This window comes from Pongo abelii, chromosome 20, assembly GCF_028885655.2.
Source record: "Pongo abelii isolate AG06213 chromosome 20, NHGRI_mPonAbe1-v2.0_pri, whole genome shotgun sequence".
NCBI lineage: Eukaryota > Metazoa > Chordata > Mammalia > Primates > Hominidae > Pongo > Pongo abelii.
The window spans coordinates 61,779,769-61,802,969 of NC_072005.2; the positions used below are offsets into that span (position 1 = coordinate 61,779,769).

Here is a 23,201-nt window from a genome sequence, read left to right on the forward strand (position 1 = left end):
ACAGGCATAAGCCACCTTGCCCAGCCCTGGGTATGCTTTACAGGGGACTTGAGAATTAAATGGGTGTCTAACACTTGCGGGTACATGACATAGAGGGATCTACGGTTTATGCGGAAAGCTAATAGGGGCGGGTTACTCACAGGCAGAGCACAGGCTTGTGGACCTGCTACAGTGGGGATCTATGGGCTATACTGGGGCCCACATGAAGATATAAAGGACCCCATGACGAGCACAGAGAATATATGGGGGTCTAAAAACATAACACAGGGAAACTGAGGGGGTTCTGGAAGCTTCTCTGTAGAAGTAAAGAGAATCCTAAATCACTCTGGGCTGTGGGTAGATATGGGGCCTTGACATTGGTGGGGACACAGACTTACCCTTACCCTGGATGGCTGGCCTTAGGGGGCTGGGGAAACAGACATGAGTTTTGGGTCAGCAACTCCAAGAATTCTTTCCCCTCTCTGTCTCTGTCTCCCTTGATATGTCCCCACCTCTCCCCAGCACGTGTCCCTCCACCTGTGTGTACCCCCTGGCTCTCTCTACAGCTCCACCTGCGCCCCCTCCCCCCCACCTCTCTGGCTGGTCTTCCTCTCTCTGTCTCTCTGAATCTCTGACTCTCTCCATCCCTCTGTCGGCTTCCAGCAGCTCTCTCTCCCTCTCCCTGTCTGTTTTCCCGGCTTGCCATTCCTTCCTTCTCTTCTGTCCCTGTCCATCTCTGCCCTTCCTCCCTCTCTGCCTCAGCCTGTCTCTGGTGGTCTCCATCCCTCTTGCTGTCTCTGCCTGTCTCCCGTCTCTGTGTCAGCCAGCATCTCTCTTTGTGTATCTCCATCTCTGCCCCTTCTGTTGGGTCCTCTCTCTCTCTCCATCCTTCCCTCCATCCTCTCTCCTGCATCCTCCCACCTCCTCTCCATCCCTCCAGCTGGAGGCCCGCCCCCTGCCCCCCCTCGCTCCCCCTCCCCCCTCCGAAAGGGTTAACTTTGGGGAAGGGCCCGGAGTCCCCGGATGGTGATGTCAGCGTGCCGGAGAGAAAGGACGAGGTGGCGGGGGGAGGCGGAGAGGAGGAGGAGGCGGAGGAGAGAGGGCGCGTGGGGGGGCGGGGGGGACCTCGGCCTGCAGCATCCGCCGGCCCGCACCTCAGACCCCCCCGGCGGGGGGAGGCGCAGGAAGCGGGGGGCCGGCCAGAAACGGGCTGGGGAGGGGGGGCCCCGCAGCCCCCCTGGGCCATGCTGACTCCCGGGGCCTGACCCCCCCGGGCCAGCCCCCCCTCCCCCAGCTCCGCGGCCCGCCGACTGGGGGGGGCCAGCCCAGCCCCCTGGGGACCCCCGGAGAGGTGGGGGGCAGCCGGGGGGGCCGGGACGGAGCGGTCGCCGGCCCCCACCGGAGAGACGGGGCGACCGGCCGCAGGGGGGGCGGCCGGGGGACCGGTCGGGCCGGGACCAAGGGCACCATGTCGTCCGGGGCCAAGGAGGGAGGCGGGGGCTCTCCCGCCTACCACCTCCCCCACCCCCACCCCCACCCACCCCAGCACGCCCAATATGTGGGCCCCTATCGGCTGGAGAAGACGCTGGGCAAAGGACAGACAGGTGAGCCTAGCAGGAGCGGACACCTGGGGCCGGGGCAGGGTGGAGGTGACGGCAGAGGCGGGACTCAGGGTATTCAAATGGCAGGGGCTGACTGCCCAGACCCCTGGGCCCCTCATAGAGAAGGGACTTGGGATTCAGACTCCTGGGTTCCTGGATGGAGGGGGTGGGGGGCGCAGACTCTGAGGTCCTGGAAGAGAGGGGCTGGGGGCCTGGACTCCTGGGTCTGAGGGAGGAGGGGCTGGGGGCTGGACTCCTAGGTCTGAAGGAGGAGGGCTTGGGGACCTGGACTCCTGGGTCTGAGGGAGGAGGGCCTGGGGGTCAGGACTCCTGGGTCTGAGGGAGGAGGGGCTGTGCTTGGACTCCTGAGTCTGAGGGAGGAGGGGCTGGTGGCCTGGACTCCTGGGTCTGAGGGAGGAGGGGCTTGGGGGCCTGGACTCCAGGGTCTGAGGGAGGAGGGGCTGGGGGTCTGGACTCCTGGGTCTGAGGGAGGAGGGGCTGGGGGCCTGGACTCCTAGGTCTGAGGGAGGAGGGCTTGGGGACCTGGACTCCTGGGTTTGAGGGAGGAGGGCCTGGGGGTCTGGACTCCTGGGTCTGAGGGAGGAGGGGCTGTGCCTGGACTCCTGAGTCTGAGGGAGGAGGGGCTGGTGGCCTGGACTCCAGGGTCTGAGGGAGGAGGGGCTGGAGGTCTGGACTCCTGGGTCTGAGGGAGGAGGGGACTGGGGTCCTGGACTTTTGGGTTTGAGGGAGGAGGGATTGGGGGCCTGGACTCCTGAGTATGAAGGAAGAGGGTCTGGCGTCTGGACTCCTGGGTCTGAGGGAGGAGGGGCTGGGGGCCTGGACTCCTGGGTCTGAGGGAGGAGGGGCTGGTGGCCTGGACTCCTGGGTCTGAGGGAGGAGGGGCTGGGGGTCTGGACTCCTGGGTCTGAGGGCGGAGAGGACTGGGGTCCTGGACTTTTGGGTTTGAGGGAGGAGGGACTGGGGGCCTGGACTCCTGAGTATGAAGGAAGAGGGTCTGGCGTCTGGACTTCTGGGTCTGAGGGAGGAGGGGCTGTGCCTGGACTCCTGAGTATGAAGGAAGAGGGTCTGGCGTCTGGACTTCTGGGTCTGAAGGAGGAGGGGCTGGGTGCCTGGACTCCTGAGTCTGAGGGAGGAGGGTGGTTGAAACCTCGAGTGTTGGGACAGGGAGTTTGGGGCCCCGTTGCTCCAGTCCTCATAGGGGCAGAGGCTGGAGGGGCTCCAGGGCCAGGGAGAGGATGGAGGCGGCCTGCGGAGTGGGGCCAGGCTGGGAGCTGAGGTTCTTGCTGCAGTACAGCTGCAGACTGGGGTGGAGTGCATCCGTCCTGGGAAACCTCTTCCCTCCCCACTGTCCTCTGGCCTCCCGCTCTCCAGGCAGCAAGTTGGGGTGACAGAGGCCGTGGGGCCTAGGACATTCTGCCCTTCTCTGGCATGCTGGCTCAGAGTGGGAAACAGGATGGAGGGTGGGAAGGTGGGCTGCAGCAGGCCCGTCTCCTGGAGCGGCTGTGGAAAGGGCGTTCATCCTCTGCTGTTGCTAAACGCTGGCCACCGGCCGCGGCCTCCTTCCTGCCGGATGGATGGTGGGTGGAGGTGACATGGGAGCTGAACACCCAGAGTCTCTATGAAGCTCAGGGCCAGAGCCTGCAGGAGTGGGGACCGTCTGGGCCGTAACTGGGAGCTGAGACCCTAGGGAAAAGGAGAGGGTCAAAGCCCCAGATCCTGAGTGGTAAGAGTGTGAAGGTGTTGCTGACCTGAATTCCTGAGTTACAGGAGAAGAAGGGGTCAGACCTGGACTGGGTCTGAGGGAGGAGGGGCTGGGGGCCTGGCGTGCTGGGTCTGAAGGAGGAGGGGCTGGGGGCCTGGAGTGCTGGGTCTGAAGGAGGAGGGGATGGGCCTGGACTCCTGGGTCTGAGGGAGGAGGGGCTGGGGGCTTGGAGTGCTGGGTCTGAGGGAGGAGGAGCTGGGCCTGGACTCCTGGGTGTGAAGGAGGACGAGTTGGGGGTCTGGAGTGCTGGGTCTGAGGGAGGAGGGGCTGGGGGTCTGGAGTGCTGAGTCTGAGGGAGAAGGGGCTGGGCCTGGACTCCTGGGTCTGAGGGAGGAGGGGCTGGGGGCCTGGAGTGTTGGGTCTGAGGGAGGAGGGGCTGGGGGTCTGGAGTGCTGGGTCTGAGGGAGGAGGGGCTGGGGGTCTGGAGTGCTGGGTCTGAGGGAGGAGGGGCTAAGGGTCTGGAGTGCTGAGTCTGAGGGAGAAGGGGCTGGGCCTGGACTCCTGGGTCTGAAGGAGGAGGGGCTGGGGGCCTGGAGTGCTGGGTCTGAGGGAGGAAGGGCTGGGGGTCTGGAGTGCTGGGTCTGAGGGAGAAGGGGCTGGGCCTGGACTCCTGGGTCTGAGGGAGGAGGGGCTGGGGGCCTGGAGTGCTGGGTCTGAGGGAGGAGGGGCTGGGGGTCTGGAGTGCTGGATCTGAGGGAGGAGGGGCTGGGGGCCTGGAGTGCTGGGTCTGAGGGAGGAGGAGCTGGACCTGTAGTGCTGGGTCTGAGGGAGGAGGGGTCTGGGGGTCTGGAGTGCTGAGTCTGAGGGAGGAGGGGCTGGGGGCCTGGACTCCTAGGTCTGAGGGAGGAGGGGGCTGGGGGGCTGGATTCCTGGGTCTGAGGGAGGAGGGGCTGGGGGTCTGGACTCCTGGGCCTGTAGCTTTAGGGGCTAGTCAGGGCTAGGTCTGTGGCTTTGGGGGCTCAGGTCCCGGAGTCGAGGGTCCTGAGGAGAGGTGTGGGCTAGGAGACCGGACATACCCTTGGTGTCTGCGTGCTGTCTGTTAGGGCTGCCATGAAGAGAAGACCTAGGAAGGCAGTTGAGGCTGGGGGTTCAGGAGGAGGTGGAGGGTGGTCTGGGGAGGGGGCAAATGTGAGATTATATTCATTGGGAGGGGGTTCAGGAGGAGGTGGAGGGTGGTCTGGGGAGGGGCAAATGTGAGATTATATTCGTTGGGAGTCATAGGGTCTCCAAAAGATTGAAAAGTAGAGAATACAAGGAAGTGATGGAGAGAGAGACAGAGAAAGTGGGGGCGCGGGGGCTTGGAGGAGACAGACTCGGGGAGACATGGTGAGGAAAGAATGCGTGGCAGGCAGGCTCCCCAGGACGGAGAGGGTGAGGGCTAGGGGTGGCTGGCAGAGGAGAGGGGCACCTGGCTGGATGGACAGTCAGGAGGAACGGACTGGCAGGAGGGAGGGGAAGGGTGGTTTTGTGGGAGTGTGGGCTGTCAGCCCCAGGAGTTCAGGTCTGATGTGTTCAGGCCATTGTTAAACAGCCAGCCCAGGAGGAATGAGCAAACAGGGTGGCCAAGAGGGACATAGGCGCTGGGGACAAAGGGGACCCAGCGGAACACCCCACATTTTCACCCTGCTCCCCCAGGGCTGGTTAAACTCGGGGTCCACTGCATCACGGGTCAGAAGGTCGCCATCAAGATCGTGAACCGGGAGAAGCTGTCGGAGTCGGTGCTGATGAAGGTGTGTGCGCCTGCTGCAGTGTGCCTGCGGGCAGGGGGGGCCTCCGGGGCTGAGGGCAGGGACAGGGCCGTGCTGACCTCTTTTCCCGTGTCCCCACCCCTCTTGACCCTCAGGTGGAGCGGGAGATCGCCATCCTGAAGCTCATCGAACACCCACATGTCCTCAAGCTCCACGACGTCTACGAGAACAAGAAATATTTGTAGGTATTTATAGACACCCAACCCTACCCCATCCTCCCTCTCCAGGTTACCAGGGTGGGACTTCTCCAGAAACAGGGCCTGGGGGGCCTGGGGGACCTGCAGCTCTCCAGGCTGGACCACTGAAGGCCCAGTCCCTTGCCTGTTGCACAAGGAAGCCCCCGACACACAGGGAACCCCACTGTTTTCACGCTGTGTTGGGCCTGAGGCCAAGGGCAACCATCCTCCTACCGTGTCCCCAGCTCCAGCTCCTCGCCCTGTGGCACTGCATGGAATGCCCTCTGCTAGACAAGCAGGGTGCCCTCGACCAGACCCAATTTGATATGGGCAGATGCCTCCTGTTTGTAAGGCAAGGGGCCTAGCAAAGCCCAAAGGATCTTCCCAAACCCCCACTCTGGAGCACTGGAGAGCCCCCCTTCTCCCCCGGCATAACTTCGGGTGCCGTGGCTGGACACCCCAACAATGGGCCGCCTTAGGAGTTCTGAGTCAGTATCTCAAAGGAGATGGGGGTGGGGTGGGGGTCCAGCTGTCCAGACTCCAGAGAATGGGCCTCTTTGTCCAAACTCTGGTGACCCAAAGGACAGCTGGGCTGGGAAGCTGGAGAGGGGACAGCCCTCGTGCTCCCCCGCCGGCACCCAGTCCCCAGGATGAACTGACATCAGGTCCGTCGATGCTGGCGCAGGTTTCACCTCACAGGAAGCTGTCTGCCCGGCGCTCATGGGACCTGCTCGCAGGCTTTCCCAGGTGTGGTGGTAGGGAGGGGCTATTGTCCGGACCGGCGCATGGGCGCTCCCACTCCACTCTTGGCGTAGGGAGGCAGGGCCGTGGGAGTTTATTCTTCGGGCAGGAATCCCAGCCATCTGAGAGCTCATAGAAATTGAGCTTTTGGGGCCAGGTGCGGTGGCTCATGCCTGTAATCCCAACACTTTGGGAGGCCAAGATGGGCGGATTGCTTGAAGAGTACGAGACCAGCCTGAGCAACATGGCAAAACCCTGTCTCTACAAAAAATAAAAAAATTAGCCGGGCATGGTGGTGTGCACGTGTAGCCCCAGCTACCTGGGGGGCTGAGGTGGGAGGATTGCGTGATCCTGGTAGGTCGAGGCTGGAGTGAGCCGTTTTTGTGCTGTTGCACTCCAGCAGAGTGAGACCCTGTCTTAAAAAGAAAAAAAAGTTGAGCTTTTGTTTCCCAGAAGCTGATAGGAATTAGTTTTAACCTCCCAGAGCCTGATGGGATTTGGAGTCTAGAATCCAAATGGTTGATGGAGGCTGGGCGCGGTGGCTCACGCCTGTAATCCAGCACTTTGGGAGGCCAAGGCAGGTGGATCACGAGGTCAGGAGTTCAAGACCAACCTGGCCAAGACAGTGAAACCCCGTCTCTACTAAAAATACGAAAAAATTAGCCAGGCGTGGTGGCAGGCACCTGTAATCTCAGCTACTTGGGAGGCTGAGGCAGAGAATTGCTTGAACCTGGGAGGTGGAGGTTGTAGTGAGCTGAGATCACGCCACTGCACTCTAGCCTGAGCGACAGAGTGAGACTCTGTCTCAAAAAAAAAAAAAAACTATAAAACTTGGGAGTTTGAGACCAGCCTGGCCAACATGGCAAAACCCCATCTCTACTAAAAATACAAAAATTAACTGAGTGTGGTGGTACACCTGTAGTCCTAGCTACTTGGGAGGCTGAGGTGGGAGAATTGCTTGAACCTGGGAGGCAGAGGCTGCAGTGAGCCAAGATTGTGCCACTGCATTCCAGCATGGGCAACAGAGCAAGACTCTGCCTCAAAAAAAAAAAAAAAAACAAAACAAAACTCCAAACAACAACAAAAATGGTTGATGGAAACTGGAACCCTGTGTCCCAGAGGCTTATGGGAAGTGGGTTTTGGGGTTTTTTTGTTGTTTTGTTTTTTTGAGACAGAGTTTTGCTCTTGTTGTCCAGGCTGGAGTGCAATGGCTCGATCTCGGCTCACCACAACCTCCACCTCCTGGGTTCAAGTGATTCTCCTGCGTCAGCCTCCCGAGTGGCTGGGATTACAGGCACGCGCCACCGTGCCCAGCTAATTTTGTATTTTTAGTAGAGACGGGGTTTCACCATGTTGGTCAGGCTGGTCTCGAACTCCTGACCTCAAGTGATCCACCCACTTCGACCTCCCAAAGTGCTGGGATTACAGGCATAAGCCACCGTGTCTGGCCAGAAGTGGGGGTTTTTAACTTCTAGGCGCTGATGGGAGTTGTTGTCTGTTGCCTCACAGAAGCTGGCTTGGACTGGTGCAACCTTGCAATCGTTAATACCCAAAAATGAATTCAAATTTGAGTTTCCTCACTCCAGAGAGAATTAGAGGCTTGGCTTTCTAGGGGCTAATAGGAGTAGGGGTATCTTCACTTCTCAGGGTCCTATAAGAGGGGGTCTTTGACCTTCAGGTGCTAATAGAGTCGCCTTATCTCCTGAAACCATTACGAGTCAAAGTGTTGGTTCCCCTCTGAAGCTGACATGGGAGGCTCTGCTGCCGAGGGCTAATGGGACTTGAGTTTGGTTTCCTAGAGACTGGTGGAAACTGGAGTCACTTCCTCCCAGGGAGTGATGGGAACTGGAGTCTCTTCCTCCCAGGAATTGATGGGAACTGGAGTCTCTTCCTCCCAGGGACCCATGGGAATTGGAGTCTCTTTCTCCCAAGGATCATGGGAATTGGAGTTCTCTGCCACCAGGGGCCAACGGAAGTGGGAGACCAGGCCCTTTGGTCCTCCACATGCCCCTTCCAGCCCTCTGCCCCCTCTATATCCTTTAGGTACCTGGTTCTGGAGCACGTCTCGGGGGGTGAGCTATTCGACTACCTGGTAAAGAAGGGGAGACTGACGCCCAAGGAGGCCCGAAAGTTCTTCCGCCAGATTGTGTCTGCGCTGGACTTCTGCCACAGCTACTCCATCTGGTGAGTGGGCAGCTTGAGGGGGAGGAGGGGCTGAGGGCTGCCCAGCAGACAGGCCCTTGGGGGCATGTGGAGGGCTGAGCAAAAGCCATGTGGTCGGCCCCCAAACTTTATCCCATTGAGACATAACTCATACACCAGAAAATTCCTCCTTTTAGAGTGTGTAATTCAGTGGTTTTTGATATATTTGCAGCGGTATACATCTGCCACTGTGGAATTTTAGAACATTTTCTCACCCTGTACCCATTAAGTAAGCAGTCACTCCCTATTCCCCTCCTGCCCCCAGCCCCCGGCAACTTATTTTCTGTCTGTATGGATTTACCTATTCTAGACACTTTATATAAATGGAATCATACCATACATGGCCCTTTTTGTATTGTTTTGTTTTGTTTTTGAGATGGAGTTTTGCTCTTGTTGCCCAGCAGGAGTGCAATGGTGTGATCTTGGCTCACTGCAACCTCTGCCTCCCAGGTGCAATTGATTCTCCTGCCTCAGCCTCCGGAGTAGCTGGGATTACAAGTGCACACCACTATACCTGGCTAATTTTGTATTTTTTTAGTAAAGTCGGGGTTTCACCATGTTGGTCAGGCTGGTCTCGAACTCCTGACCTCAGGTGATCTGCCCGCCTAGGCCTCCCAAAGTTCTAGGATTACAGGCCTGAGCCACCACTCCCGGCCTCTTTGCCCATTGTTAATTCAGTTATTTTTTAAAATTTGATTTAGTCTTTTTATTATTGATTTGTAACAATTTTTTATTCTAGGAACAAGAGATTACTGTAGGAATAACTCCTAAAAATTATTCTGTATGATGACAGTAAGAACGAGGGGGAAAATTTAACAAAGAAAAAAAAGAATTGTTTATTCTAGATGCAAGTCTTTAATCAGTATACATTTTTAAATTATTTTCTCCAAGTCTGTACCATGTTTTTACATTTTTATAACAGTCTTGTGAAAAGCAAAAGATTTTTCATTTTGATAAATTCCAGTTTGTTGATTTTTTTATTTTACACCTCATGCTTTTTCTTTTTTTTCTTTTTTTTTTGAGATGGAGTCTTGCTCTGTCACCCAGGCTGGAGTGCAGTGGCGCGATCTCGGCTCACTGCAAGCTCCGCCTCCTGGGTTCACGCCATTCTCCTGCCTCAGCCTCCCAAGTAGCTGGGACTACAGGCGCCCGCCACCATGCCTGGCTAATTTTTTGTATTTTTAGTAGAGATGGGGTTTCACCATGTTAGCCAGGATGGTCTCAATCTCCTGACCTTGTAATCTGCCCATCTTGGCCTCCCAAAGTGCTGGGATTACAGGCGTGAGCCACCGCACCCGGCCTACACCTCATGCTTTTTCTGTCCTATTTAAGAAACCTTTGCCCAACTCAAGGTCACTAAGGTCCTCTTGTATGTTTTCTAGAAGTTGTATAGTTTTAGCTCTTGCATTTAGGTCTGGCATCCATTTCAAGTTAATTTTTGTATATGGTGTGAAGTAAGGGTTGAGTAAGGGTTATTTATTTATTTATTTTTAGTTTAGTTTAGTTATTGAGACAGAGTCTTGCTATGTTGCTCAGGCTTGTCTCAAACTCCTGGGCTCAAGGCATGAGCCACTGCGCCTGGCCTATATGTCCACTTGTAAAGATTTTTTTTTGGCTGGGCATGGTAGCACACGCCTGTAATCCCAGCACTTTGGGAGGCCAAGGCGGGCAGATCACCTGAGCTCAGGAGTTCGAGACCAGCCTGGGCAACAAAGTGAGACCCCTCCCATCTCTCCAAAAAATAAAAATAATTAGCTGGATGTGGTGGCGTGTGCCTGTGGTCCCAGCTACTTGGGAAGCTGTGGTAGGAGGATTGCTTGAACCCAGGAGGTTGAGGCTGCAGTGAGGCAACAGAGTGAGACCCTGTCTCAAAAAAATAAAAAGTTATTATTTTTTTCATTGAATTGACTTTAGCCTCCAAATCAGATATTAAATGTGCAACGTTTTTATAACTGTTAAGGTACAAAATGAATGCCTTCATCTTTTAGCCTCCTTCATTTGCACATCTCTCTCACTAAGATGTGTTTTGGAGATGGGGTGGGGATCACGGTAGAGGGACTCAGACTTGCGGTAAAGCTTGTTGATAAAAAGGCCACCTACTTAAATTTTCGGTTTTGTCTTTTTTTATTTTTTGAGACGGAGTCTCGCTGTCACCCAGGCTGGAGTGCAATGGCACGATCTCAGCTCACTGCAACCTCCACCTCCCAGGTTCAAGCGATTCTCCTGTCTCAACCTTCCGAGTACCTGGGACTACAGGCACCCGCCACTATGCCCAGCTAATTTTTTGTATTTTTAGTAGAGACGGGGTTTCACCATGTTGGCCAGGCTGGTCTCGAACTCCTGACCTCAGGTGATCCACCCACCTCGGCCTCCTGAAGTACTGGGATTACAGGTGTGAGCCACAACACCTGGCCCTGTTTAAATTTTCGACACCTTCCTGTTGACAAGATTGTCAAAACCCTGATATTGAAACCCTGGCCTCTAGGGGGAGATATTCAACATATTTAACAAGTATGACCCAGTTAATGGCCAGGCCAAATGGAAACTGCATACACTCCCTCTCTCCCCAGACACCAACCCTTAAACCTTGAGGAGTTTGGTTCAGGGGTGGGAAGGTCCCAAGACAGGAACCAAGGATTTTAAGAACCAGCTGCATATCAGCTTTACCTCAAAATATCTCACTTTGTACATATTCAAATACTTACAGATAAACTAATATAATGTCTGGGATCTCCTACAAACTAATTTGGGTTGGGGAGGAGTATGTAAAGGACAGAGATGAGATGAGATTGGCCCTAAGCTGATCATGGATGAAGCTGGGAGATGGGTAAGTGAGGCTTCCTCTTACTTTCTCTCCAGTTTTGGGCACGTTTGTAATTGTCTATTATAAAAAGTTTCCAGGCCAGGCGCGGTGGCTCACGCCTGTAATCCCAGCATTTTGGGAGGCCGAGGCAGGTGGATTACCTGAGGTGAAGAGTTCGAGGCCAGCATGGCCAACATGGTGAAACCCTGTCTCTACTAAAAATACAAAAATTAGCTGGGCGTGGTGGCACATGCCTATAATCCCAGCTACTCGGGAGGCTGAGGCAGGAGAATTGCTTGAGCCCAGGAGACGGAGGTTGCAGTGAGCCGAGATTGTGCCACTGCACTGCAGCCTGGTCGACAGAGTGAGACTCTGTCTCAAAAAAAAAAAAAAAGGTTTCCAAAGCCGGACATGGTGATGCACGCCTGTGGCTCCAGCTACTGAAGAGGCTGAGGCCAGAGGATCACTTGAGCTGGGGAGGTCAAGGCTGCAGTGAGCTATGATTGTGGTACTGCACTCCAGGCCGGGCAACAGAAAGGGACCCCATCTCTAAACATACACTTGATCTTAGCCAAAAGGCCGAGAAGCAATGCCCATCTCTAAAAATAAAAAATAAAATAGGCCAGGCGCGGTGGCTCAGCCCTGTAATCCCAGCACTTTGGGAGGCCAAGGCAGGTGGATCACCCGAGGTCAGGAGTTCAAGACCAACCTGGCCAACATGGTAAAACTCTGTCTCTACTAAAAATACAAAAATTAGGCCTGGCGCGGTGGCTCATGCCTGTAATCCCAGCACTTCTTGAACCCGGGAGGCGGAGGTTGTGGTGAGCTGAGATCACACCATTGCACTCCAGCCTAGGCAACAGAGCGAGACTTCGTCTCAAAAAAAAAAAAAAATACAAAAATTAGCTGGGTGTGGTGGCACACGCCTGCAATCCCAGCTACTCAGGAGGCTGAAACAGGAGAATCACTTGAATCCAGGATGCGGAGGTTGCAGTGAGCCGAGATCATGCCACTGTACTCCAGCCTGGGTGATAGAATGAGACTGCATCTCAATAAATAAATAAATAAATAAATAAGGCTGGGCGCTGTGGCTCACACCTGTAATCCCAGCACGTTGAGAGGCCAAGGCGGGAGGATCACGAGGTCAGGAGTTCGAGGCCAGCCTGGCCAACATAATGAAACCCCATCGCTATTAAAAATACAAAAATTAGCCGGGCGTGGTGGTGCGGCCTGTAGTCCCAGCTACTCGGGAGGCTGAGGCAGGAGAATCCCTTGGACCCAGGAGACAGAGGTTGCAGTGAGCTGAGATCGTGCCACTGCACTCCAGCCTGGGAGACAGAGCGAGATTCCATCCCAATAATAATAATAATAATAATAATAATAATAATAAATAAATACATACATACATACATACAATAAAAAATTAAAAATTTTTAAAAAGACTAAAATTAATGAATGATAATAAATGGTCTCTCATCCCCTAAAAATCCAAAAAATATGCAGAAGTTTTCCACTGTTAGCGCCAGTGAGTGGGGCCTGGGTCTCCTGGGAGGAAGGGAGAGGCCTGAGTCCCACCTGGCTGTCTCAGCCACAGAGACCTAAAGCCCGAGAACCTGCTTTTGGATGAGAAAAACAACATCCGCATTGCAGACTTCGGCATGGCATCCCTGCAGGTGGGGGACAGCCTCCTGGAGACCAGCTGCGGGTGAGTGGGGACTGGGCTCCCGAGGCCCTGGGCAGGGGTTTAGAAGCCGGCTGGAGGCTCACATCAGCTCTCTCCCTCAGGTCCCCCCATTATGCGTGTCCAGAGGTGATTAAGGTGAGTGAGGGGCGGGTGGAGGGGAGAGGGGTGGAGGCAGCAGTGAGGAGCGATGAAGTCACAACTGGCCTTCCCTTCCAGGGGGAAAAGTATGATGGCCGCCGGGCAGACATGTGGAGCTGTGGAGTCATCCTCTTCGCCCTGCTCGTGGTAAGGCGCCCTCACCTCTCCTGTCATTTCTAGATCAATCCCACCTGGTGGGAGCATAGGACAGTACCTTCCATCCTCACCTGGGGGTCATCTCCTGAATTTATTTATGAATTTTATTTATTTATTTATTTTGAGACAGAGTCTTGCCCTGTCACCCAGGCTGGAGTGCAGTGGCATGATCTCAGCTCACTGCAACCTCTGCCTCCCAGCTTCAAGCAATTCTCCTGCCTCAGCCTCCTGAGTAGCTGGGATTACAGGCGCCCACCACCACATCTGGATAATTTTTGAATTTTTAGTAGAGACAGGGTTTCGCCACATTGGCCAGGCTGGTCTTGAACTCCTGACCTCAGGTGATCCACCTGCCTCTGCCTCCCAAAGTGCTGGGATTACAGGTGTGAGCCACTGAACCCGGCCTATTTATTTATTTATTTTGAGACAGAGTCTTGCTCTGTCGCCCAGGCTGGAGTGCGGTGGTGCAGTTTTGGCTCACTGCAACCTACGCCTCCCGGGTTCAAGCTATTCTCCTGCCTCAGCTTCCCGAGTAGCTGGGACTCCAGGTGCCTGCCACCACGCTTGGCTAATTTTTGTATCTTTAGTAGAGACGGAGTTTCACCATGTTGGCCAGGTTGGTTTCGAACTCCTGGCCTCAAGTGATCCACCCTCCTCGGCCTCCCAGAATGCTGAGATTACAAGCATGAGCCACCGTGTCTGGCAGCTGAATTTATTTTATTTTTATTTTTATTTATTTATTTTTTTTGAGACAGGGTCTCTCTGTGTCGCCCAGGCTGGAGTGCAGTGGCACCATCACAGCTCACTGCAGTCTCAATCTCCCAGGCTCAAGCAGTCCTCCCACCTCAGCCTCCCAAGCAGCTGGGATTATAGGCTATTGCCAACACGCCCAGCTAATTTTTGTATTTTTCACAGAGACAGGGTTTCGCCTTGTTTCCCTGGTCGGTCCCAAACTCCTGGGCTCAACTGATCTGCCCACCTCAGTCTCCCAAAGTGCTGGGATTACATGCGTGAGGCCACCGAGCCCAGCCCATCTCTCGAATATTTCACTGGTAATGGGAAAGATACTACATTAACCAACAGACCAAGATCCTGGAGTTCCCCCACTCTGTGCAGAGCTAACCTTTTCATTCACAGAACTGTGGGTTAAAAACATAAAAGAACTATGGGATAGTCTCCAGGAAGAACCCCAGAAAGGAACAAGGCATCCAGGAGCACCTGGAGGGCTTGATACAATGACTGTTTACCAGCTGATTCCAGGGCATTGCGATACTGTAATAAGTATAACCAGGCCGGGCACGGAGGCTCACACCTGTAATCCCAGCACTTCAGGAGGCCAAGCGGGGGGCAGCTCACCTGGGGCCAGAAGTTTGAGACCAGCTTGGCCAACATGGTGAAACCCCATCTCTACCAGAAATACAAAAACTAGCTGGGCTTGGTGGCGCATGCCTGTAGTCCCAGCTACTCAGGAGGCTGAGGCAGGAGAATCACTTGAACCCGGGAGGTGGAGTTTGCAATGAGTCGAGATCACGTCACTGCACTCCAGCCTGGGCGACAGAGTAAGACCCTGTCTAAAAATAAATATATATAGCCAGATCGTAGGCTATCAGCCCTGCTCCTACCACAGGGCCTTTCTGCCTGGGACACTCTGCTACCTACTAGCCTTGTTGCTCACTTAGTTCATATCTAGACTTCTTCAAGCTCTCTGCTCAGTTGTCACATTTCCAGGAAGCTTCCCCTGCCCCCGCTCTTCCTCCCCACTCCTGTGAGGTCAGACCCCCCCGTGGTAGGCTCCCTTCTTCCTGGCAACGATCAGAGTTGTTGCTGTGCATTTGGTTGCCTAATTTGTTGAGTGGCATCTCCCTTCCTTTCCATATCATCAGCTCCCTGAGGTCAGGGCCTATGTCCGGGGCGTTTGTCTTTGTGTGTTTTATTTCATTTTGCTGGCTTGCCTTTGCAAACCTAAAGTTGACACATGTAAGCCCCCAGTGAACACCTCTAGCGAGAATAAATCAGCAATTGTCCGGGCGCAATGACTCACGCCAGTAATCCCAGCACTTTGGGAGGCTGAGGTGGGAGGATTGCTTGAGCCCAGGAGTTCAAGACCAGCCTGGGCAACATAGCAAGCAAGACCCCATCTCAAAAGAAAGTTAAAAAATTAGCCAGTCATGGCCGGGCGCGGTGGCCCATGCCTGTAATCACAGCACTTTGGGAGGCTGAGGTGGGTGGATCACGAGGTCAGGAGATCGAGACCATCCTGGCTAATGTGGTGAAACCCCGTCTCTACTAAAAATACAAAAAAATTAGCCGGGCGTGGTGGCAGGTGCCTGTAGTCCCAGTTACTCAGGAGGCTGAGGCAGGAGAATGGTGTGAACCCAGGAGGCGGAGCTTGCAGTGAGCCGAGATCATGCCACTGCACTCCAGCCTGGGAGACAGAGCGAGACTCCATCTCAAAAAAAAAAATTATCCGGGCATGGTGGCACATGCCTGTAGTCCCAGTTGCTCAGAGGCTGAGGTGGGAAAATTGCTCGAGCCCTGGAGGTCAAGGCTATAGTGAGTCATGATCATGCCACCGAACTCCAGCCTGGATGACAGAGTGACACCTTGTCTCAAAAATAAATAAATAAATAAATAAATAAATAAATAAGTAGAAAAGAAAAAGAATACATAAGTTTTTTTGTTTGTTTGTTTGTTTTTGAGACGGATTCTTGCTCTGTCACACATGATGGAGTGTAGTGGCGCCATCTCGGCTCACTGCAACCTCCACCTCCTGGATTCAAGCAATTCTCCTGCCTCAGCCTCCCAAGTAGCAGGGACTACAGGCATGTGCCGCCACGCCTGGCTAATTTTTGTATTTTTAGTAGACATGGGGTTTCACCATTTTGGCCAGGCTGGTCTCGAACTCGACCTCGGTGATCCGCCCGCCTCTGCCTCCCAGAGTGCTGGGATTACAGGTGTGAGCCACCGCGCCCGGCCATAAGCAGTTTTTTTTATTCCAGGCACTGTCCCGACCATGTTATTTCACACAATTCCCTCAGCGGTCCCAGAGAGGGGAAGTGACTGGCCCACGGGCACGCAGCTGATAAGCCGCAGGCCTGGGGTCAGTCCTTGGTCTCTTAACCACCAGGCTACATAACGGATACTAAGGGCGATGAGGCCAGCTCCAAGCTGCCTTCCCGGGGCTCACCACTCCATGGGGAGAACAGCCGAGGTGCTCTGGAGACTAGCTAAGAACGTTCAGAACTCGGCCCTTCTTCACTTGCTGGCTAAAAGCCTGGTTCTGGAGCCCATCCAGCCGAGTTCCAATCCCTGCTCCCTCTCCCCGAGCCAGCCAGTCACCTTCCCTCAGTGTCCGCATCTGCACCATAGGAATACACATCATACCTATCATTGTAAGGGTTTTCTTTTCATTTTTATTTTATTTACTTATTTTTTCATTTTGAGACAGAGTTTCGCTCTTGTCACCCAGGCTGGTGTGCAATGGCGCGATCTCGGCTCACTGCAACCTCCGCCTCCCAGGTTCAAGATTCTCCTGCCTCAGCCTCCCGAGTAGCTGGGACTACAGGCACCTGCCACCATGCCCGGCTAATTTTTTTGTATTTTTAGTAGAGACGGGGTTTCTCCATGTTGGCCAGGCTGGTCTCGAACTCCTGACCTCAGGTGATCCACCCACCTCAGCTTCCCAGAGTGCTGGGATTACAGGTGTGAGCCACTGCCCCCGGCCCACTGTGAGGGTTTAAATTAAATGCTGCACGTGAAGCCCCTGGCACAATGCTTGATGATTATTATTAGTAGTTTTTCTTTTTTTTGTTTCTTTTTTTTTTTTTTTTTTTTTTGAGATGAAGTCTTAGTCTTGCTCTATAGCCCAGGCTGGAGTGCAATGGCTCGATCTTGTTGGCGGCAACCTCCACTTCCTGGGTTCAAGTTATTTCTGGCTAATTTTTGTATTTTTAGTAGAGACGGGGTTTCACCATGTTGGCCAGGCTGGTCTTGAACTCCTGACCTCAAGTGATCTGCCCACCTCAGCCTTCCAAAGTGCTGGGATTACAGGCATGAGCCACCGCACCTGGCCTAGTAGTTTATTCTTGTTCCAATAGTTCCTCATCATTTGCAGATTCCATATTTGCAAATTTGCCCACCTGTCAAAATGTATCTGTAACCCAAAATAGTCCTGGAGGTGCTTTCACAGTCATTGGCAGACATGCCCAGAGCAGGGGAGACCTGAGCCGCCCACCCAAGGTGCAGGTTCCCGGCTGAGGTCAAACAAAGTGACCCTGTTTCAGCTCTCATCCTGTAAACAATCCCCCTTTCACCACCTATTTTGTGTCACGTTTTTCGCATTTTTGTGTTGTTGGTGGCAATTTCGCTGTTTAAAATGGCCGCGAAGCCAAGTGCTTCTGAAGTGCCGTCTGGTGTTCCTAAGCGCGGGAGGCTGTGATGTCCCTTCTGGAGAAAGCCCCTCTCATGGGCGTGCTTTGTTCAGGAATGACTTGCAGTGCTGCTGGCCATGAGTTCCGCATCAATGACACAGTACATATGAAAGGTGTCTTTAGGCTGGGTGCGGTGGCTCACGCCTGTAATCCCAGCACTTTGGGAGGCTGAGGCGGGCAGATCATGAAGTCAGGAGTTTGAGACCAGCCTGGCCAACACAGTGAAACTCCATCTCTACTAAAAATACAAAAATTAGCCGGGCGTGGTGGCGGGTGCCTGTAATCCCAGCTACTCAGGAGGCTGAGGCATGAGAATTGCTTGAACTTGGGAGGCGGAGCTTGCAGTGAGCCAAGGTCGTGGCACTGCACTCTGGGCTACAGCGCTAGACTCCGTCTCAGTAAAAAAAGAAAAGTGTCTTTAAACAAACACATACAAACAAGGTTATGTAATGACTGGCTGACAAAAATGTGACGAGAGGGTCAAAGGAACCTTACTAACTATAGTTCCTCCAGTAGCCGTGACTCGTTCACTCATTGAGAGTTTGCAGTGACTTTATAGAACAGAACTCTCGAGAATAACAAGAATCAACTGTATTGTTGTTGTAATTTGGTTTTTTTTTTTGGTTTTTTTTTTTTTTTTTGAGATGGAGACTTTCTCTGTCACCTAGGCTGGAGTGCAGTGGTGTGATCTTGGCTCACTGCAGCCTCCGCCTCCTGGGTTCAAGTAATTCTCCTGCCTCAGCCACCCGAGTAGCTGGGATTACAGGCGCCCGCCACTTTGCCCGGCTAAATTTTGTATTTTTAGTAGAGATGGGGTTTCACCATGTTGGCCAGGCTGGTGTCAAACTACTGATCTCAAGTGATCCTCCCCCCTTGGCCTCCCAAAGTGCTAGGATTACAGGTGTCAGCCACTGTGCCCAGCCTGTTGTTATAATATTTAATCCATACCGTACCCTTCCTGGCAGGATCATTATGTCTGTTTCACAGAGGAGAGGAAACTGAGGCTCTGTGCTTGAGCATCAGGCAACCAGAAGTCAAACCCAGGCTTCCATACCCTAAGATCGGCATTCAGAGGTGCCTTCTCTGTATCTCCGCATTCTCCGTCCACAGGCCTCAGATACCAGGGGCAACTGGGAGCTTGCAACACCCGGAAAAGCCCTCAAAGGCTCACACCGTCACCTCCCATGAGTCTTTGTCCATGGCGGGTCCCCTTGGCTCCCCTCCAACCCTTGCCCTGGTGATTGGAAGCATTCCCTCCCGCCCCATATGATATGTTCACTTGTTTGTTTCCTGTCCCCTCTGGAATGCAACTTCTCTGCTCATTCCACCACCTTTGCTGATGACTTGAGTGTGGAGTGTGTGTCAGGCAGTGTCCCAGGCCAACTCCAGGAGAGCAGGGATGTGATTTTGTTCCCTGCTTCATTGCTGGTGGCTACGTCAGAATGCAGGATGTGGTGGGGTCTGTGGTCAGTGCATCACAGCAGCCAGCGTGTAACAGTCCTGACTGTGGGCCCCGCACTGTCATGTACTAGGTCAGTTCATTCTGATGCAGTCTGTGAGGTGGGTGTTGTGATGACCCATTGCCATTTTCAGAGCAGTGACTTGCCTGAAGTCATGCAGGTATAAGCCCCAGAGCAAGGATTCAAAGCAAGGCAGGGGACCAGGCGTGGTGGCTCACACCTGTAATCCCAGCACTTTGGGAGGCTGAGGCGGGTGGATCACCTGAGGTCAGGAGTTCAAGACCAGCCTGGCCAATGTGGTAAAACCCCGTCTCTACTAAAAATACAAAAATTAGGCTGGGTGTGGTGGCTCACGCCTGTAATCCCAGCACTTTGGGAGGCTGAGGCAGGTGGATCACTTGAGGTTGGGCATTCGAGACCAGCCTGGCCAACATGGTGAAACCCCGTCTTTATTAAAAATACAAAAATTAGCCAGGCATAGTGGCATATGCCTGTAATCCCAGCTACTCGGGAGGTTGAGGCAGGAGGATCGCTTGAACCTGGGAGAGGCAGAGGTTGCAGTCAGCCAAGATCGCCTCATTGCACATCAGCCTGGGCGACAAGAGCAAAACTCCATCTCAAAAAAGAAAGAAAGAAAAGAAAAGGTGTCAGCAGGGCCCTCCTTCCTCTGGAGGCTCTAGGGAAGGATCCTTTCTTGCCTCTTCTAGCTTCTGGTGTCCTTGGTGTTCCTTCGGTTGCAGCTGTATCACTCCTATCTCTGCCTCCATCATCACATGACTGTTCTCTCTGTGTCTGCGTCCTCCTCTCCTCTTATAAGGACACCAGTCATTGATTTAGGGCTCAGCCTCATTCAGGTCTCTGCTCCCATTGCACCTCCTGGGAGAAGCCTCACTCAGTCGCTCGTCATTGTATAGCTATTTGTTTGGAGCTGTGCAAGGGCAGAGGCCTGTTTTGTTCACTGCTGGATCCCTGACCCGTAACGGATGCTCACCTTTTGTTGAATGAGTGAATGAGAGACAACCCTTCCGAAACTGCTGTGGGGGGAAAGCTGTCTAAAAGGAATAGCCTCCATGCTGCAATTCTAGCTTCGTAAGCGGGGTTCCAAGCTGCTCCTTGCCAAGTGCCTGCTCTGCCATGGACGAGCTAGGGGCCTTGGGCAAATTGCTGAGCCTCTCTGTGCCTCAGTTTCCCTGCCCATAAGGTGGAGATCACTGTAGTTCCCCATCTCCAGTGCTTGTGGTGAGGGTGAAATGTGCTAATGAGGGGTCCTGGTTATCTCTTGCCCAGGGGGCTCTGCCCTTTGATGACGACAACCTCCGCCAGCTGCTGGAGAAGGTGAAACGGGGCGTCTTCCACATGCCCCACTTCATTCCTCCAGACTGCCAGAGCCTCCTGAGGGGAATGATCGAAGTGGAGCCCGAAAAAAGGCTCAGTGTGAGCTGTGGGGAGACCGGCGGAGGGGGGAACAGTGGCTGATGAAGACAGAACCCCCTAGAAGAGTCATGGGGGTGGGTTTCCAGAACCTGCCCGTCAGTCCCCAGGGTGACTGGGATCGCCAACTGAGCCGCAACCCAAGGTCCAGCACAGCTGCCGCTCCAAACTGGGGAGGGGGCTACGCAAGACTGGAGCAGGGAGCCCCAGGCAGCGGGAGGGCGCAGGAGTAAGGAGACGAACAGGATGCCACTGCGCATGCGGCAAAGTAATGCGGCCGGTCCGGGGTACACGGAGACCGCGCGTGCGCGGGGCGATGCACTCAACCGCCACTAGAGGGCGACGTAATATGTCATCTTGCCCCCGGTGGGGTGGGCGGGGAGATGATCAGGGACCCCAAAACCACCCTAGCCTTTCATTGCGCCCCTACATGTGCGTACGACCTCACTTCTGCTTCTTTACGACTCACCACCCTCACAGCTGGAGCAAATTCAGAAGCATCCTTGGTACCTGTGAGTATGGGGTAACGACTCTTGGGTCCCTGGCGGAAGTAGGGGAGGGGCCAAAGCAGTAGAGGCAGCTGGGAGGGGTGGAATGCCAGGGTTCCTGAGAGGCAAAGGGCTAGGGACTCGGACTTATGGGTCCTGGGGGAAGAGGACACAGCTAGAGAAGGAGTCTAGGGGTCAGAGGCAGGAGGGCCTAAGCTAGGAGTCCAGGACTCCTGGGGTTGAGGGAAAAAGGGACTGGGGGCCTGGACTCCTGGATCCGAGGGAGGAGGGGCTGGGGGCCTGGACTCCTGGGTCTGAAGAAGGAGGGGCCGGGGGCCTAGACCCCTCGGTCGGAGGGAGAAGGGGCTGGAGGTCTGGACTCCTGGGTCTGAGATGGGGGGCGAGGTCTGGGGAATCTGGATTCCTGGGTATGAGAGAGAAGGGGCCGGGGCCTGGACTCTGGATTTTGGGGTCTGGGATCCTTGAGTCTAGAATGAAGAATGCTGAATCTCAGAAGCCTGGTTCCCAATAATGTTTCTCCACTTCCCCAGAGGCGGGAAACACGAGCCAGACCCGTGCCTGGAGCCAGCCCCAGGCCGCCGGGTAGCCATGCGGAGCCTACCATCCAACGGAGAGCTGGACCCCGACGTCCTAGAGAGCATGGCATCACTGGGCTGCTTCAGGGACCGCGAGAGGCTGCATCGCGAGCTGCGCAGTGAGGAGTAAGACCCCAAGACCCCTGCACCCGTGTACCCACGTGGGGCGAGCTGCAGCAGCTCCCTGCGCACATGCAGAGCGCCGGGCGAGGCACCCTGGCCTCTCATGAGGCATGGTTTGAAGCTCCCGCCTGGGAGTGATGGAACCAGCAGAGAAAACGGCCCAGAAACACGCCAAGAAAGTATTAATAGATGCTGCGACATAGTACTTACATATACATAGTACTTACAAATAGTACGTGCCTGGATGTTAGGTGTTACAGTGTTATTATAATTGAGTGAAACACAGCTGAGATGTACCCTAAACCAGAGAAACTGACCATACTGATGCCTGGAAAAAATGGAACCATGGGCAGAAATACAGGGAGCCGAGGAGACCTCCTCTGAGCATTGATTTCGGACCTCAGCCCTCTGCTACCTCTTTCCACCTTTCCCATCCCCTGCCTTAGGGAGAACCAAGAAAAGATGATATATTATCTGCTTTTGGATCGGAAGGAGCGGTATCCCAGCTGTGAGGACCAGGACCTGCCTCCCCGGAATGATGTTGGTGAGAAGGCAGGGCTAGGGGACCAGACACCTGGGTCTCGAGATGGGAAGAGGCTGGGCACCGGGACCCCAGATTCCCAAGGAAAGAAGGGGCTGCAGACTCTGAGCTTCCAGCTTTAGACTGCTTGACTTGCTCTTTGACATTTATCAAAACCCCTCTCCACTCTAGGCCTGTTTCCCCATCTGTGCAGTTTCCGAGGCAGTTGTAAGTGTGCACAGCTGGGTGAAACCATCTCTTGATTGGGTTGAAACTGTTGTCCCTCAGACCCACCCCGGAAGCGTGTGGATTCCCCCATGCTGAGCCGTCACGGGAAGCGGCGGCCAGAGCGGAAGTCCATGGAAGTCCTGAGCATCACTGATGCCGGGGGTGGTGGCTCCCCTGTACCCACCCGACGGGCCTTGGAGATGGCCCAGCACAGCCAGAGGTGGGAGCCCCTGTCCCTTCAGGAGGATCCACAATCCCTGGGTCTAGGAGTTCAAGATTCTAACCCCAGCTCTACCTCAAATGTGCTGTGTCCTTGGGACAATTCACCTCCCCTCTCTGGGCCTCATTTCCTCACCTGGAAGGACTGTAGAAGTGAGGGAACATCTGTGGTTTTTGAAACCCTCCCATCTGATTTTTTTTTTTTTAATCTATCCTGGAAACAGATCTCGTAGCGTCAGTGGAGCCTCCACGGGTCTGTCCTCCAGCCCTCTAAGCAGCCCAAGGGTAAGGCCAGGTCCCCAGTGGGATTTAAGAAGGAGAAAGGGGTGGAGACACGGAGCAAAGATTGAGTAGCAGAAACGACTGACTTGCTTCTTTGTCTCTGGAGGGCCAAAGACCCAAGGCCTCCAAAGTATTTTGGTCCATTGGCCATTTCTACCTCCTTAGGATTGCATGCCTGAAGAGATTTTACAAAAGTTAGTTGAGTGCCTGCTGTGTACTAGTCTCTGCATGGGCTGGGTTTTCAGCCCACAGCATGATAGAAAGTCTTTGCTATCCTTGCACTGGGGCCTGGGAAGGAGGGTAGTTGGACTACAAGTTCCAGCATGCACCGGGCCAGCGTCCGTGAGTGTGCGTATGAGTGGGGCTCCTAGAGCCTTCTGGGAGTTGTAGTCCGCCCGCTCATCTCAGTCTCC

General features: G+C 54.3%; 1 protein-coding gene across 2 annotated transcripts in view; it reads left to right on the forward strand.

Annotated features, from left to right (window-relative positions):
• The first annotated feature begins 999 nt into the window (after positions 1 to 999).
• BRSK1 (BR serine/threonine kinase 1) overlaps positions 1,000 to 23,201 on the forward strand; it is a 30,123-nt gene continuing 7,921 nt past the window's right edge. Inside the window, exons 1-13 of one of the 2 annotated variants that reach the window (XM_024238330.3) lie at positions 1,000 to 1,583; positions 4,999 to 5,093; positions 5,207 to 5,292; positions 8,072 to 8,212; positions 12,622 to 12,738; positions 12,819 to 12,852; positions 12,934 to 13,002; positions 20,189 to 20,335; positions 20,813 to 20,844; positions 21,372 to 21,542; positions 21,986 to 22,083; positions 22,348 to 22,507; positions 22,731 to 22,791. In XM_024238330.3, the coding sequence (XP_024094098.2) occupies positions 1,448 to 1,583; positions 4,999 to 5,093; positions 5,207 to 5,292; positions 8,072 to 8,212; positions 12,622 to 12,738; positions 12,819 to 12,852; positions 12,934 to 13,002; positions 20,189 to 20,335; positions 20,813 to 20,844; positions 21,372 to 21,542; positions 21,986 to 22,083; positions 22,348 to 22,507; positions 22,731 to 22,791 (1,347 nt within the window). In that variant the 5' untranslated portion in view covers positions 1,000 to 1,447. Of the gene's footprint in view, positions 1,584 to 4,998; positions 5,094 to 5,206; positions 5,297 to 8,071; positions 8,213 to 12,621; positions 12,739 to 12,818; positions 12,853 to 12,933; positions 13,003 to 20,188; positions 20,336 to 20,812; positions 20,845 to 21,371; positions 21,543 to 21,985; positions 22,084 to 22,347; positions 22,508 to 22,730; positions 22,792 to 23,201 lie in introns of those variants that run through there. The other variant, XM_054539076.2, reaches the window with a different exon arrangement.